We start from the raw sequence: 17,753 nt of genomic DNA on the forward strand, positions 1-17,753 counted from the left end.
TGGCTATAAGATAAATACACCGTCCATAGTATCGATAATTTACGGATCAAACAATATTAAAATCATGCTTTTCTACACTCGAAAACATATGTTGGTTATAGGATCGATGTGGTTCGATAGCGATAAGCGAATTGTCCGCTGAATTTTAATTAAAACGCAACACATCTCGTAATGACATTAGTGTTTAGCGCGTAGTCGTTTTGATACACAATGTTTGGTGCATAAATTGAGTTTATGTTGTATTCAGCGATAAATACATTTAGTACAAAATGCAATATTCTTTGTTGAAAATTAAATCAAATGTTTCTTAAGAAAAATATCAAAATGATCATTTTCAAGTTATGACTAATAAAAAAAAAGAAATTCTTTTAAACACATACATTACACAACCTTATTTTTATTAATTTTAATTATTGCATTTAGTACTATGCTCTTTAATAAACTCTTAACCCGAAGAAAAGGGAATTAATTATTAAAATATATAATGTATAATGTTCAAAAAGTGAAGGATACGATGACGTCCAATTAAATTTTGATATAAAATATATCATTTTACAGTTTCTAACAAGAAATATCATTCAGTTTAACAAATATGTTTAGTACTCCAATGCGTTTAGTATACAACAATAACTCATAACGTACTCAATAACTCATTACGTACTCCTACAGCGCACAAAAACCCTATGAAAATTGTAATAAAATGACTGCACAAATTGCGCAGCTGTTGTAAATGAATAAATTCTACGAACGAAGCGCGGATTGATTGCTTGAAAAAAGTGGATTGCGCTGATTGCAGTCATGTCGCAGTTTCGTACAGTATCACGAGCAAATTCAGCGAAGGGACGTTTATATATGTATATGTAACTAGAACAGAGAATTTTATGTGTTAAAGTCTTTATATTTCTCCGTGTCTCCTTATCAATGTATTTCTATGTTTCATGATAAATGTTAATAAGTCAGCTCTATTAATTTGAAAATATTATAATAGTTAACGTGATTTTTGTATACAATCTAATAATTGAAATAAATATCACAATTTTAATAACATATTTTTTAATATAATATATATAAAATTTTTATATTTTATATCATATATTTTAATTTTTACTTCAGCACATATGTAAATTATCAATTCTTATTCAATTATCTTAATGGATGTGCTCTTTCTTCGTATATGTAATCGTAAATCGCTAGATGTAAAAAGACAATTCTATTTCGTTGCAGACATACGTATTCTAACATTAGGAAACAATGCAATTTGTTTCAGTTTACTGTAACTTTTCTATGTGAAGATACATCGAGCGATGGCCGAGGAACTAAGGTCGTTGAAAAGTCCATTGTCGAGCTTGTACCATGCACAACAAATAAAGAACAGCTGAATCATGCTCCGTAGTAACACCTACGCGCATACTATAACCTACAGTAAAACCTATTCGAATTATGAATGAGCTATTTGCTGAAAACTTTAAGACATTATAAGTATTATAACTTGGCAACGAAGTGATATAGCGATATAAAATAAGACCGTTTGAGATTAGTAGTGAATTATATTAATCGAAAAAAGCTATCAGATGATTAAAGATTATTACAAATACATAAAAATATTATGTCATTTATTAATCAGCATAAATTAATAAAATTAAAATTTTGTAGTTTTTACAGACACGGACAAAAATGACGAGGTGTCAAAACTATCGCTCTATCATTCTATTAAATAGACACAAGTTTAATAAATGCATATTTAAAATTTCATAATAAGTACAAGTAATTATTCTTCCTAATAATTAATTTATAATTTCCTATGCAATATTAATTTCATTAGAGATATAAATTTTTATTAGACTTAGAATTTATCTAATTTTTTAATATGACTATTAAAAATTTAATGAGAAGGAAATTAAAACTCCGTACTTTTTTAATCATTTCTAACTAAAGTTAATAATGTAATTATAGTTATCACTTTCTTAATTTTGTTAATTAATTTGATTTTCAATGCATAACTTGCATTTCAAAGGAAATGCCTGATCTCTGTATATATCTGCTTCTGATATACGTCTTGTTGCAATTGCAACTGCTGTTGCCACTGTAACATCGAGACAAGGATAGCCTCGGGACAAAACTAATGAGCCGTGATAGAAAATGGAAACGATTTCCAGGGCCTAATTTAGCGGATGCTGATGGTAGCCGCGGTAACATATAAAAATGAGAAGGCGCACGTAGGAGATGAGGTTCGATGGTGTGATAACGTAGCCGCATTGCGGCACACGACCACCATGCTTCGAGCTGGCTACATCGCCGAAGCGGCCGTATAGACCTCCTATGTGCTCGAATTTTCCCCAGTTGTACTAATACTACTACCACATCGCCGCACGCTAATACATCTCTGCACATCTGCCTCTACTCTGTATGTGTGAAACATACTGCAATCACTAAGGTAGGATTGATATTTCGCGTTAAAAATACATTTTGCAAGACGGATTTCTTGGTGGTGAAATCTCATTTATCTACGGCTTCAAGAAGCCAATTCCATAATACAAAAGATATGTATACGATAGAAATTTCTATCCATTTAGAGAACTATTTAGATGGAACAATTTTTAATATGTATTATTCTAATTATTGTACAAATGTGTTTTATAATATTATATCAGTTTTAACGTACGTAGCCCTTTAATGCGATGCCCGATAACTTATTTCTTAATATCAGGCATAATAAAAAAAATTATAAAATTATAAAATATCATAATATAGTTTTAAAATAGAAAATTAAAAGTGAAAGAAAGCACCATTATTTTTATCAGTATTAATATGTTCCATATTTTTTTCAGTATTAATATGTTCCATATTTTGAACTGCATTCTTTACAAAAAGAAAAAATACATTTACGCCTGTTAAAGATAAGAAAAAAATATATAGTGTTTATATATATTTAAAAAATTTGGAGTACTTAATATTTTTTACACTTTATTTACACGTTTGTGCTAAATTCATACAGCATAACGAATAGCATAACGAGTTTAACAATTACAAGCAATACAAGTATATATATGTTATATATTGTGTAAATTTAAATATCACTTTTAATCAATATATTAGCAATACCTTTAGAAAAGATCAGATTTGTCACTGATTAAAAGACAATTTTTGTTTTCTAATAAAATAAAAGGTAATTCTCTTAAATGAAAGTTATATCTTAATTAATTTAATATTAATATTTATAATATAGTCTCAAATTATTCCAAGATATCATTTGATGATGATTCTGTAAAAATATACACACACACTCTCTCTCTCTCTCTCAGTTCTATTATTATATCTGATTTGTTGTAGTGAACCTACTGATTAATGGACCTACACATGTTGACATATGTATTACTCGACATACAGCTGCTCACCACGCATGTAACACGAGAGTACTCGTTAGTTGTTTGGAAGTATCTTCAACCCCCATATATTCATAAAATCCAAACTGTTTTGTCCCGAAACAAATAAAACGAGGAATTATACGAAAAAGAACGAAAAACCAAACATAATGTCATTTTATTTAAACTCATTTAATGAGTAGAATTTTAATAAGGATAATAAAAAATAAAGAATTTTTTATACGAATATGAGAAGTAAGCTTCTGATATAGATCAAGTAATATAATGTTATTATATGGTAAAATGTGTATCACGCGCTTTTCATACAGTTTATTCACACGTAATATGCTCAACAAGATAAGAGAAAAAGGAAGAATATAAAGAAAACGATAATTTATATATATTATACATGTGCTAGATAAACTATTATCATAATAAGTAAAAGAATTTATCATAAAAAAAAAGCAAATAAATTCTATTAACTGTGAATCAAAATGGCTTGTTTCACTTGAACATTTTATATTAAATCCACATTTCAGAAATAGAGAAAAAAAACTTATTGTTTTAGTCTTTTTTTATTACATAATTGATTATAATTACACGTGTTGTGACAGTCCTTTTTTCTCTCTCTCTCTCTCTCATTTATTAAAACGCAGTGGAGAGCCAATGTAACTGTTACTGTAGTTACAGTAAATTGCAAAATATAAGAGAGGTATAAAAGTAAAATGTCTTGAGTTATTATTTCGTTAGAAATTAAACGATTAATATCTTCCTCCTATTGCAACAATCGAGATGCCGATGTTAAACAGTTTTCTCGCTACCACCTACGACTCCACCTTTCTCAACTCCCACGCGTGACAGTTTTCCTTTCATGCGACAGATGCACAATCGTTTACATGACAACCATAGAAAAGATCGGAAAGCTCGTATTGATCTGAATAGCCTCACATAAAGTTTTCTACAAAAACGAGAGAACTCATCTACATATTTTAAAATCAAAAACATTTTAAAGATTTTTTCTACTTTAAATATTTCAGATGCAGATACTATTTCTAAATAATTATGTATGTGTGTGTGTGCAATCAAATTTTATAAAATATTAAAAGAATTAAATATAACTATATTATATTTTATTATAGGTATTATATAGAGGTATATAGAGGTATATATATATATATATATATATATATATATATATATATAATCGCAAAGAACAGCTTTTACTTTGCAATAATTTTATAAAAGCGGTTAGAAGTAATCCATAAAACCAACTTCATTTATCAAATAAAATCAAAACTTGAAAGTAAAACCTTTCCGCTCCAATATAGTTGAAGTTTAAACAATTAATATCTATCCGCTTATCGCAGATGACGAGTAACGAGATGCGAGCGCGTAATTCGATCGAAGCGATCAGCAATGAATTGAATCTTCACATGTATACACGAGCAGGTTTCCTCCGAGCTCAAATAGGACAGAATAGGTAAATAGCAGTCGATGAATAAAACGAGACAAGTAAAGAGGTGGGCGTATAGAGAACGACGCTATTATCTCTCGTAATTAAACGGACTCAAATTCGCTATCGATCGTGGCTCGTCGAATTAATTCTCGCTCCACATCGATATGTCGCATGCACATATTACAATATATTGTATATATATCCGCAGTATTTTCTTTTATGTATTGTTCCCTCCAGTTACAAAATTTTATTCAAATATGTGGGCAGATCATAAAAAATGAAGAAAATCAATACACGATATTTAAACAATTTTTAAGCACTTTTTAAGACAAAATAGCAATACGTATTGCATACATAATCTTACAATAATGTATATTATAAATAGCTGTTACATAAAATTGCTTTAAATGGTAATAAAATAAATAAAGTTATAGCTTCTTCCCAAAGTAATAGCTTCCAAAAAAGTTACATTATGTAAAATTTTATTAAATTACAAAAGTTATTTTCTATAAAATTAACTACAAAATTAAAACTTTAAAAAAGACTGAAAGAAATTTGAAGAAAATCTTAAATAACTGATTTTTTCTGCGGGAAGATATCAACTTTTCAAATACTTGTTAAAAATTATATTTTTAATAATTTTGTGCATACAATATATAAACATTAAGAATTTTTCAACAATATATAATGTGTATATGTCTAGGTATGTGTGTGCAATATATTATATTCTTCATGGGTCTTACAAAACTAATAAAAAAGCAACATTCCAAATTAGATGTAAAACACGGTATGTATTATCCTTGTTTTCAATTTAAAATCATATAAAAAAAACGAAATTATCGCGGGTCGCGGAAAGAGTCGATCTATGTATTAAGCAAAGGTGTGGGGGAAAGCGCGTCGAGATAATTCGTAAGATGCAATTTGATTCGATTTATCGATGCGAGATAGCATGCTGACGAAAACGAAGATGACCGAAATATAAACAAGTCGATCGTGTCCAATTAATCGCAGCTGCGATGCATATGCATGCACGCGTACGACCCTGGAATAACGTCCGCCCTGGCTATTCCGCGCGCTAGTTATGTATTTAAGCAATGACATTTATGTGCATATGTTTCTCTCTCCGCGCGCGCTTGGCGATTCGCATGCATGCGAGAAAATATTATTGCGGCCTTATCGCCGCGTCGAACGCGCATCGCGAGTATATTCGCACTGGAAAATTCTAGATTGGGGTGGAAAAAAAAAAAAAAAAACGCGACAATTATTACGCCGCAGGAGAGCAAATTTGCACGCGCGCTAAACGAGAAAAATACATTTGAACGTATTAGCATATTTTCGTATTCTCTAGAGACTTTCTATTTTTTTATGAAAATATAACTCATAAATATTGTGTAATTAACTGCTTCGCATTCTATTCGCTCTCCTATTTTCTTTCCTTCAGAAACATTATCATTAACGTAACCGCAATCGTCTGACTCGCCATTGATCGCGTTGACGAACGATAATTTACCGTGATATTTGCCGCAAAATGCTGCAGATTTCCTTGGGGAATCGAACAAGTACAATCGTTCCCGCGCGAGACATCGAAGAAGGAGCTTTAAGGCCAGGTCGTCAGCCAATCTATAGATACACGCCTATATTATTTGGACGGAGAAAACGTATTAAGTACCTAAAAATTATTCTGTATAATGAATAATCTATAATAAATAATAAATAATCAAATGCAATTTTTTTATATTACACATACAAGAAAAAATGTAACTATACATAAAACACAATAAATTTAAAATAACTAGTGCCATGAAATTCTTTAGTCTAAATCATCTAAAAGCCAAATCAATTTAAAAAGCGTTTCAATTATGGACTTCTACGAAACGGAGCTTCTACGAAACTCGATATCTCGTGGATGTAGAATATCATGGTTATAATTTTAAATATATAAATTACTATCTCCATACGAGCAAGTACAAGGAAAGAACGAAAAATTCATTGCTGTCAGAGTTGACGTGCATTGCTCTTATACAAGTGATCCGCATCAATTGCATGTCAGACCAACTGCACGCGCTAGATTGCGCGTGTTAACTAAAAATGATTGCGCTGCGCTATAACGGCGCCGACGATTTCAACTAGATGATCTGAAAGCGATTCGCTTTGGCATAGAAAATAAACGCATTTCCTGGAATTTATTACGTTATAGAGGAAGTTAACCCGAGTGCGATAGCAAAGAAGAAATAAAAAGAACATATATTACTCGCTGGGGGGTATAATTGCCGTTTAGAGAGACTATATTGAACATAAAGATTCTATCTTTGAGAGATTTACAGATACAAAGGAGTCGACTCGTTTGTTTTTCTCTCACTATACAAAATGTGATGACATTTAACAAAGTTTGTTTCAATATTAATCTTATTAATAAATTAAATCATACTATATTAGATTAATATAATTTAAGTAATAAATATATTTCCATCTAAAGAGTGACGACAATTTTGTTGTGATAATAGTGGTAATTAATTAATTAGGTATATAAAAATATAAAATTATCAGTATATCATATGTTAAAGAAAAACTAAAGAACAGGATTATTTTTATAGTTGAATTTCATCGATAGCCAATATTAACAAACTCTTGAAATAGCAATTTTATCCCACCATATTTTTTTTATTATTACAAGTCCATTAGAAATTAAAAATTCTATAATAAAAAAAAATTAATTAATTATTCTGAGATAGTTTTAAATCTCATCTTATTTCGATGCAACTGATCCTACGTTTACGGCTATTTGTCTACAAACGTGCAACAGCGTAACATTGTTATCCGTTGTCTAAACTAATGAACGATACGTATAACTAATCTCCCACTAAGATATGCGCCGCGTAATGCAAGCTGAATGAGAGATAAGATGATATACACCGGCAAGAACCGCTACACAATTTATAATACGTGTAGTAGTACGACGTAATTAACGATGACGTGCTTGCCACACTTACATTTTTAACACGGTCAGATAATTCATCGTGCAGAAAGATTTTCCTTACATATACAGAGGCTTCTCCTTTTTCCGAGTATTAAAACCTTCCATCGCCAACACAACGAGCGTGATAAGAAGTTTTATATCCGCAAACAATTGAAATAGTCGCAGAATTCATTAAACCGCTAAGTAATTATATATAATTATAAAAGCTAATACATAAAATCCGCAATTTTACAAAATACTCATATACAGAACTCGCGTGAAAATTTGCAAAGCGTGAGATAATCATCTTTAAATCCATCTTATTTGGCGGAGCGTTTATTGTTGTATTAAAATGACGTCACCTTTCGAGCGAATATTAAGCCTACTTCATCGGCTTAACGATAGCCGTTAAAAGTGTATTACGAACGTCTACATTCCACACAGCTCACGCTTTATAAGCACCTTTTATAACGCCCGTAAGTCGCGATTGGTATTTACGACCAACAAGAACGTACGCGAAGATGTGCGTCAAGTAATAAAAATATATTTTCGTATCTTAAACGCGTCGGATAATGACTCGACTGCGAAATGCTCGTGACAGTTATGGATGCGTAGTTTCACATTTTATGCACATACATCCTATAGGAACACTTAAAGATTCTTCAATTATTGTAGTACGTGGTATGATACGTTGTATCTGGAGGCGTTATCGGCGTTCTCACACGTGTTTTAACTCGATAAAGGACGCTTGGATATAAGTAGCAGGGAAGTTTCTTGCAAATGGGGGGAAGTACTTAATATAAGACATCTTTTTTAAGAGCTCAAGTATAAAGCGGAAAATGGAAAAAGAGAGGGACAGTCTTTTTATATCTTATTCCCAATAATATTTATTCCTGCGTATCTATGAAACACTGCAATTTAAAATAAAAAATATAAAAATATAAAGAAATAGAAATGTGTGAATGTGTGTGTCTGTGTGAGTGAGAGAGAGAGAGAGAAAGAAAAGCAAGATAAATGTGGCATAACATGTAATCATTTTTTACTGTTAAAAAATTAATTATTTTATAAATTAATAATACAAATAAATGAAATAGAAGAATGAAATAAATGAATAGAGAAAATTAAATAACTACAAGTATGGCTTTTACGTTCACAATTTTCTGCTTTCTGTACTTTTTATCACATATATACCTACTTTTATAATAAAAGATTGTTATTATAACGCGCGTTTTATAGCTTCTTTTATCATAGCTTGGTGCAGAATTAAAGGGGGACAAAGGGACAATCTACGTATTCGAAGCAAGAAATGTCTCGCACGAGAAATCGAACGGAATTTCTCTTTTTTTTTCTTTTCCAAATTCAGAGCCGATTTTCGGAAGGGATGTCGAAACCAACATTTGGTGGATCACGGAAACGCCGCAGCGGAAAAGTCGCATCGTCGAGCTCGCGCGTGCAAACGTGCCTCCCGAGAACCGGGAGAGCTGAATGGGGGATGCATTTCTACGTAAGAGAAAAGTCTCGCGCGCGCGGAGGGGATGGTGTGGCCTGGTTTCATTGAACCTGCCTGCACCGCGTACAACACCACGGTGCCACACGTCGGTTCCGCACACCCGCGGACACCCCCGCGCATCTATGAACGTTCCCACCCCGCGAACATTCGCAGTGCGGAGCGGTGCGCTCGCGACGTGGGGGTCGGCGGTCGACGCAGAGTTTAGGGGAAGAGGGAGGAGGGGGGGGCAAGGGGGTGACTGGGTCGGGGGTTGAAGCTATGCATAGCCCGCGACGGGCTATATATAGGTCGCCGTTTCTATAAATAGAACCTCGGTCGTCCCCCACCAGCGCCCATCGCCACCGTGGAGCCCCGTATAAGCTGCGGCGGCCACGAGGGGCGGTCGGTGTACCACCCCGATGTATAAAAGTTTACAGCTAAATATACAACCACCCCCGCCCGCTCTCGCGACCCAGCCGTCGCCGTTTCTGCTGCGGATCGACGCGCTGCTACTCTGAAAATACTTCTTACCCCCGGCAGCTGCCAGCTAAATAGCAGCCAGGATGATGCTACTCGTACCGCTTGCCATTCGGATAATCATTTACTTCGAAACTTCAACCATGTTCATCTTGAGAAGACATGCCCGCAATTAACCGAATATCAGACAAGAATGAGAGAATGATGATATACATATATATTCTTTTATTAAGATAATATTCTCTCTTATTGTTTTGCTTAATTTTCTTACCGTTAAGAGGGATTTAATATGATATATCGAACAGAACGTTAAAGAATAATATAGAATAATTTGCAATTTCGAATTGACAATAAAGCCAAATAAGAACATATTTAGAAATGTTTAGTTATATACTGTGAAGAAATACATTTACAGTAAGTGTTTAAAAAATATTCTTTATGAAAAATATACATCGATGGTGCATGCTGAGCTACGTCACATTATTCGTTCAAGCTCCATAAATTCGTTACCAAAGTAAAGATTTAGAGATCTGACACTTTACGTAATAGTTCTCAGAAAGCTTTTAGAAGTACTTTTTAGACTTCGTGGGCTATAATCGTATGCTGTCATTTTTATTGTGAGTAAATAAAATGTAACTCGAGCCATGTCAGTCATGAGATCAAGTTTTTGCAATGTTCGACTTTCGAGCAAGCATGGTTTGGGTGATACAGCGCATTTCCGTTCTTGCGATTATAAGAAGTTTCATATGAATTATGCAGAAACTGGCTAATAATAAGTGAAAGTATTTCTCTAACGACACAATTTTTCTATCTATATATTTTTATATCTATTTTATTCTATATCTATTTCTATATCTATTTCGATATCTATTTTTTTCAAGCCTATATAAATTCTTCAAGTTTAGAGGGAAATATTAATCATAAGGTAATGTCTTCATGGTTAAGTTTTAGTCGTGCAGTTACACAATACAATGTATTTTCGTTTGATGTAACTTAAAGAAATGTTTTTAACTGTTGTGCCTCGAATTCTATTGCATCTTTAGCGATTCTTTCGAAAAGATATTTCAGGGAAATAAATAAAATTTATTTTTATATTACATATACATTTTTTTATTTAACTTTTTTTTATTTAACTAATTATTCTAACTGTGATTCAATTTATATGGCAGCTTTTATAGAATATGGTATTTTAAATTTAGTATGTTCCGTATAAACCGAATCTAACAGAAATTGTCTTTAAAACACATCACATCGTTGACATTGATATTAACGACAATCATTAATTATTCTTCAATTTAACAAGCATATATAGATATGATAAGTGTGATATACGTGTGTATAGAAAGGTCTCATAGACATGTGGGTCTTTATATCGTATAGAAGTTTTTTGTTCATATTTATAAATATAAAAATTAATTGATTGTCTAATCTCTTTTTGTCGTATCGAATATTAAAGGGAAACTTGGCGTGTTAATTAATCGTATCGTGCGAAAATATAATACTAAATATATATATCACGCAAGAGAACATGGACATTAATTACTTTAGAAAAATATTGAAAAAAATTCATATTTTTTGTCCTCTACTTAACTAATTTAATCTTTTTGAAATCAACTTATAAAGTTTATATTTTTCTTTTAACAATAATTTAAATAAATCTGCAGATTTTTTAAAACAATTATTTCACATTTACTAAATTTTAAATTAGTATCTTATTTCAGTGCATTCATTTAAATTTAACCGAAGAATAAAATCTCTTATACAATATTAGTTAAATAATCTTATATAAGAGATACATGAAAGCGCGAGTTTTTACCCTATATAAATTGTAATTAGATGGTAGCACGCTACTTTCACAATTTACAGATTCGTTATGTAAATGGATTCATCGTGTTAAAACTATCTCTATTTTTATAATCTCGTTTATATACAGCACACATAACACATAAAACTGATGATAATTGAAATTAACAGAGAATATCATTTTATATCACGCTAGCGTCTAAATATAAGTTAAACAAGGCTGGGATCAAATACAAATATAGCATAACGTGACATAATTTATAGCGATATATAACATAATTTATATATAACTTGAGAGAGATTCTCTCCTCTCATTCTTATATTATAAAAAAATTAAAATAATAAAAAGAGAAATGTGCATTGCGCTTAGAAATTATAAAATAAAATAAAGATAAAGAAAAATATCCATTATCAAAATTTTAATTATTATCAAATTATTTCTATCGCCAATTTCGATTTCGTATATCTATAGTCTATATAAATAATTTTCTCTTGATTGCAATTTTAAGTTATTATCAATTAATCAGGAATTTGTTTAAACAATCATTTGGAGTCTTACTTGTTTGATAACTTGATTGAAACTATATACATATATAGAATATGCAGCATTCTCAACAAGGGGGAGATATATTTAGCAATAAATCATTGAGAGGGGGAGGCACATTCCTCTCCCTTTTTTTAAATAGATTACAAAGAGTGTTTTAGATTGGGACACCAAAATAGTCTCTTTCTATATAAAATAAAATACCCATATTTGGAAATAATAGACGAACACCTACACCTACGATTAGCAAATAGATAACTAATTGTAAGTAACCAGTTTAGAATTTCTATTCTCGGATAATATACGACAAAAAATATGAAAAAAATAAAAAAATAAATAAAATGAACATAATATGCCACACCATCTAAAAAAACGTAGCTAGGTCAATTTTTATAGTGCACATGCAAAAGTTTTTATCAGTAATCAACCAAAATTTCTTCCGGCTCAAATAAGATAGCGATGGCGGTAGCCTAACATTTAATGTATTGATCAACCGCGGAGCAATAAATAGAGATAGAGCGAGGGGCGTCGTGAGCCTGATTAAACCTCATTCTCCGCTAATGGTTTATAAATAGGCAACTTTTTTTTTCTTTGCCTTCCATGCGGTCATCACGACGGACGGGAGAGGTGCTCCTGGAACGAGCGTCCTTCCATTCCGCTGTCCTGCCTCTTCGCCTACACCGCCTGCCGACCTCGTCGACATTTTCCGATATTTCTCCGCCGATTTTCCCGACATGCGGCGCCGGCGTCGACGACATGTTTTCGCAGGAAATTGCGTATCGACACTTTTAATGGCGGCTGTTATTTGATGCTCTCGAATGCAGATGCCATGTGCCCGATACTTGAAATCAAGGCGATGACTGGATTGTCATATATCCAGCGTGCATTGATTTAAGCGATTGGAAAAAATGAATGTAGTTGTACTTTCGTACAGTTATCTTCTCGATTCATTGCCACTTAAAAACATAATTCCTTTGTTATCAATAATGCCTAGTCGTACATTTACAAAAATACTTTCAAATTACAGAAAATAATTTTTTATTATTTCTGTATGCAAATCGCTCAAATGCAACTATCAAACTATATCAAATATACGCGCGTATCACGCGAAATAAGCTTCAAATATTTTCTATGTTCTCGCAGAAAATATTTTTCTTTAAAATATATAGCCATTACACATGCTATTTCAATATATGATATCACCAATTTAACAAATATCTTGAACTCAAAGAGTTATTAAACAAGGTATTATTGTAACATAAGAATGTATCTTTCGATATACTTTAGTAAATATGTACTATTTGAAATATCTAATTATTCGATGTCGGAAAAAAGTTAGTATTATTCGTCAGCACTCCGATAATGAACTATGAACTTTGAAATGTCACGGAGCAGTGCACACGTGCACATAGAGAATTTTCTTTTCCGTCCCGCACGCGGGCCCCACAAATAGCCGTGCATAGGGGCGTAGGTCGGATCGATCGGGGGTAAAAGTGAAAGGACACCCCAAGGGGCGGCCGAGAGGACTATCAAATCGTGCATTGAGTCGGCCGACTCGAGAGAGTCTCGTAATCGTCCGCTGGAAAAGAAACCGGGCATCAAAATCCAGATTTGTCCCGAAAGACCGATCCGTATCGGGACCAGTGTCCGGAAGATAGAATGGACAATATTTATTTCCCACATATGGGAACCGAAAAATCCCCTTACTAAATCCGATTGAAAGAAGATTTTATGCGTTTCAATATCCAAATATCATCAACTGAAAATATTTAATATTTAATAATAGAATCTAAAGATAGAAAAATTTTCATTGCGCTAATGCATTTATTTATATGTACATACATGCACATGTCTGCGTTTAATATGTAGTTTCTTTCATGTAATTAAATGCATATCAAGTAATAAAAAAAAACAGTTGCATTAAAATAATTTTTCATAAAATATATATTTTTGTAAAGTAATTTACAATTTTTTTTTTTGCAGCATTTATTTAATTTTAATAATCAATAAAATTATCGTATTTAATTTATAATTCGATTTTATTATTATAGTCAATTGACAATAAAAATATATGCTTATCTATTTTCAGAATTTTCATGAAACATTATTCATATAATCATAAAAGCATATACATATAAAAAGGATCTTATATAAAAAGGATTTGTATATAGGGATGTGCGAAAAAATTTTCTCTTTACGACATATTTTATCTGCGGTTCGTACCTTCGCGACAATCTAATAGATCTCGGCGAAAGATGAGATTTATACGCCTCGATTATCATTTAGATTTCGGCAGTAAATTTAACTAGATGATATCGAGATATCACAAGATATACAGATATATAGAGATATACAAGCGAAATTGATGAAAAATGTGATATTAAAGATGAGGAGAACCGTTACCTCGATGAACAAATTCTTGACTTGAACACAGTAAGTGAATTACCTTTAAATTTCCTCGGTTATCTTATGTATATAGATAAACATGTAGTATCACAAATCTAAAGTTACATTTGAAAAAAAAGATAAATGACAGTAAAATCTCTAAAGATAAAATCTCTAAAGATATGAAAACAATTACATTTTGAGTTTTAATAAAGTCTGCCGCGTTTTATTCTCTTTTTGTATAGAATATTATTGTATAGAATATTAATAAAGCCAAATTCAAATCGATGCCTATATGTTTTAACAAGATTTTAATTAAATATATTTCTTTTTTTATTATGTAAATTCATGTGTATTTATTGAATACAGAGACCTAAATGTATATTTTTATTTATATAATTACGCATTTTAAAATATATATAAACCTAAATTCCCAATTCATTTGTCCATTATTATTCAAATGACAACGACAAAAATTTAGATTGTTTTTTATAAAAAATATATAATTTTTCCTTAATTTGTTGTATTTTACATAATTTTAAATTTAAATAGTTTAAATCGATTATATAACACGATAAAAACTTAATATTCATGTTCCTCTGAAACGTTTACATATTATTAGTTGCAACTGGTAAGATATACTATTTCACTAACAAAACTGAGAATTTTCAAAAGGGCTATACGGCATTTTCAAATCAAGTAATACCTGCTGCAGTTGCAAACTGCTCAACTAGGTCACCTCCGTGATTTTTTGACATATAAATGGATATAATCCGTTTAATCCATTTGATCAATATAGAAAATATACACATATTTTTAAATCTTCACATAAAATATACAGATCTAAAGTACATAATATTTCTCAAATTCTGAAGATATTCGCCTACTTTTCATAATTTTAGATATAAATGAATAGTGAATATTTGAGTGGAATTACGTATATATGTATATTACACTATGCTATACATTTTGTGTGTTCTGAAAAAATTATATTATGGATATTATTTTATTATATACACGATTTCAATTGTATGTGCAGTATATATAATTGAAATTTGTTTTGTAATGGAAGCGCATTGTCTTATAATTCAAAAATTGACAAATCTGTTAAATCGAAATATGAATAATGCAATTTTAATGCATTAATTTACAAAAATCGTGTATATTAATTCTTATGAATTTTAATGATAAAAACAAGATTAAATAAAACAAAGAAATAAATCTGACGATAAAAAAATAGAAAATAAAGAGTTTCTGAATATAAGATTAAAAGCTTTAATTATATGATGAGACAGACGAATAAATATCAAGAGATATACTGAAATCTTCATATAATATAAAAATGACCAACTTAACCCCAGTTTTAATCTGCTTTACGTCAACATGTAAATGAGATGAATTAGCATTTTCTCTCTCAATTAATAATTATTCACACGATTGAAAAATTCATTATTCACAAATAGCGTACGAAGAAAAATTGCGTTACGAGAGAAAATTATTTCGCTCCGAGAGGATGAGATAAGTGTTGTAGTTATGCAAAAATTTCCTGGTGCGAATCTTATTGGGCAGCTCCTAAAACAAATCACGCAACCATTGTCAAAGTTTATAGTGAAGCACGTGAAGAAACGACCACTCCTACAAAAATATGTCCTGATTCAATTGGGACGTTTCTATTATTGGTCCGAAGACAAGATAGCACCGCAAAGAATTCCAGTTATAGCAAAAAGGAAGCGTGATGACATTCGCACGATGGAGTTAGGAACGAAATTATTAATCGAGGTAATATTAACAATCATGAAATTCTTATACACACATTAATTTTTTAGGTTAATTTATTAACAATTTTTTGCGAAATAAAACTCAGATCTAAACTTTAAGATATTAGTCTTTGGGCTTTTGTGGAGCATAATCATATACGAGACACGTAAAGCTGTAGAGAGATCGCGCATCGCTGAACAGCTAAAAATTCAAGAATTCAACGACTTAGAAGCAGAAAAGAATCGGCTGATGCAGCGAGTCGAGGATGAAATGATCTTGACGAAACAGCTCAAAGATATCATTGTGGAGTATTCGAGACAAGTCGGGTGTACGTTACCGCGCGATCCAGAAAAAGGCGAATAAAATGGTTCGTTTGATTCGAAGCGCACAAAGAGTTGTAGAGAAATCTCATTGTCAGTCATGAAAGAATATTAAAGAATATTACACCTCCAGGTGTCGCGTTGTTAAAATATCTCATTTTCGTACGACGACGAGTCGCGCAATCGGAAAGAATTATCCTTCCATCACCGGTATAATCTCCTTTTCCGAATAAATTGACCGCATTACGTTCTCGGTGAACCACAAATTGACGAGCGGTTCGCGGGCATCTCGCATGAAGTGTTATAGACTCCGATGGTTCAAACTTTGCGCGGATATTCTTCCATTCCCGCCTGTCCGTCACATTTTGGTTAACATTAGCATTCGTTTGCATAACGAACGTTATTTCCGCGCGCGTCCCACTGCATTATCTGACTCGCTGCGACGGATTTCACAGCTTACGCTTGAAAGCGAAATCCAGGCTTTCAGCGTCAAAATCGACAAGGAAAAAAATGTCATTAAAGACAGGTAATATGCAAAATGCACAAGTGATTCGACAAGCGAAAAGTAGATTACCGTACACTTAATTCCTTCGTGTTCATATCATAATAATAATAGTTGAGACTCTATGATATTTAATGATGACAGAATCCACATTGTTGTAAATACATGAATTAAATAAAAATTAAATAATTAAATAATAAAAAGATAATATTAAAAATAATCATGCGTAAGATTAAATCTTCGTTGACAATAAATCAAATTTTGTTCAGAAATCCAATTAAAAGTAAGCTCTGCAACTGTTTATAAATAAATAAAGTCGTCTGTTGTCAGTTTGTATTTATAAACATAAAATAACCAGGGGTCGTCGGAGTTAAAACAATTCGCAGAGGAATGCTTCCGACAAAATATTTTCCAGTTAAGAGAAGAGAAACATTGAGAGGAAGCGAAATATTTCCTCGATTTCCTCCCCCAACAAATTCAGTTCTTGACCAAAACGAAAAAGTCTTTGAAGTTCCATCTCACTCAGAACATTAATACATAATATACGAAGATTTATCTCGCCGTTCCACGCAAACAAGTCTAATACACATTCGCGTCTTATTTACGCTTGAAAAAAATGTAATGCTCCCCTTTAATTTTCTGAGCACTATACATATCTACATCTGAATATTCATATCTTTATATATATTTGGCTAGATATT

General features: G+C 31.7%; 2 protein-coding genes across 5 annotated transcripts in view; one reads left to right on the forward strand and one right to left on the reverse strand.

The window, feature by feature from the left end:
- The window catches only part of Task6 (TWIK-related acid-sensitive K[+] channel 6), a 94,570-nt gene that overhangs the window by 31,237 nt on the left and 45,580 nt on the right, over nt 1-17,753 (reverse strand). The gene's annotated exons all lie outside the window — the stretch shown is intronic.
- Nucleotides 2,172-16,721, forward strand: LOC145936020 (uncharacterized). The gene is made up of 4 exons (XM_083037884.1): nt 2,172-2,306; nt 4,730-4,842; nt 15,924-16,251; nt 16,351-16,721. The coding sequence occupies exons 1-4, from the start codon at nt 2,172-2,174 to the stop codon at nt 16,591-16,593; spliced, it is 819 nt and encodes a 272-aa protein (XP_082894010.1). The 3' UTR covers nt 16,594-16,721.

The sequence above is a fragment of the Prenolepis imparis genome, unplaced genomic scaffold (assembly GCF_030444845.1).
Source record: "Prenolepis imparis isolate NDT839.2.m4 unplaced genomic scaffold, iyPreImpa1.0 SCAF_5, whole genome shotgun sequence".
Taxonomy (NCBI): domain Eukaryota; kingdom Metazoa; phylum Arthropoda; class Insecta; order Hymenoptera; family Formicidae; genus Prenolepis; species Prenolepis imparis.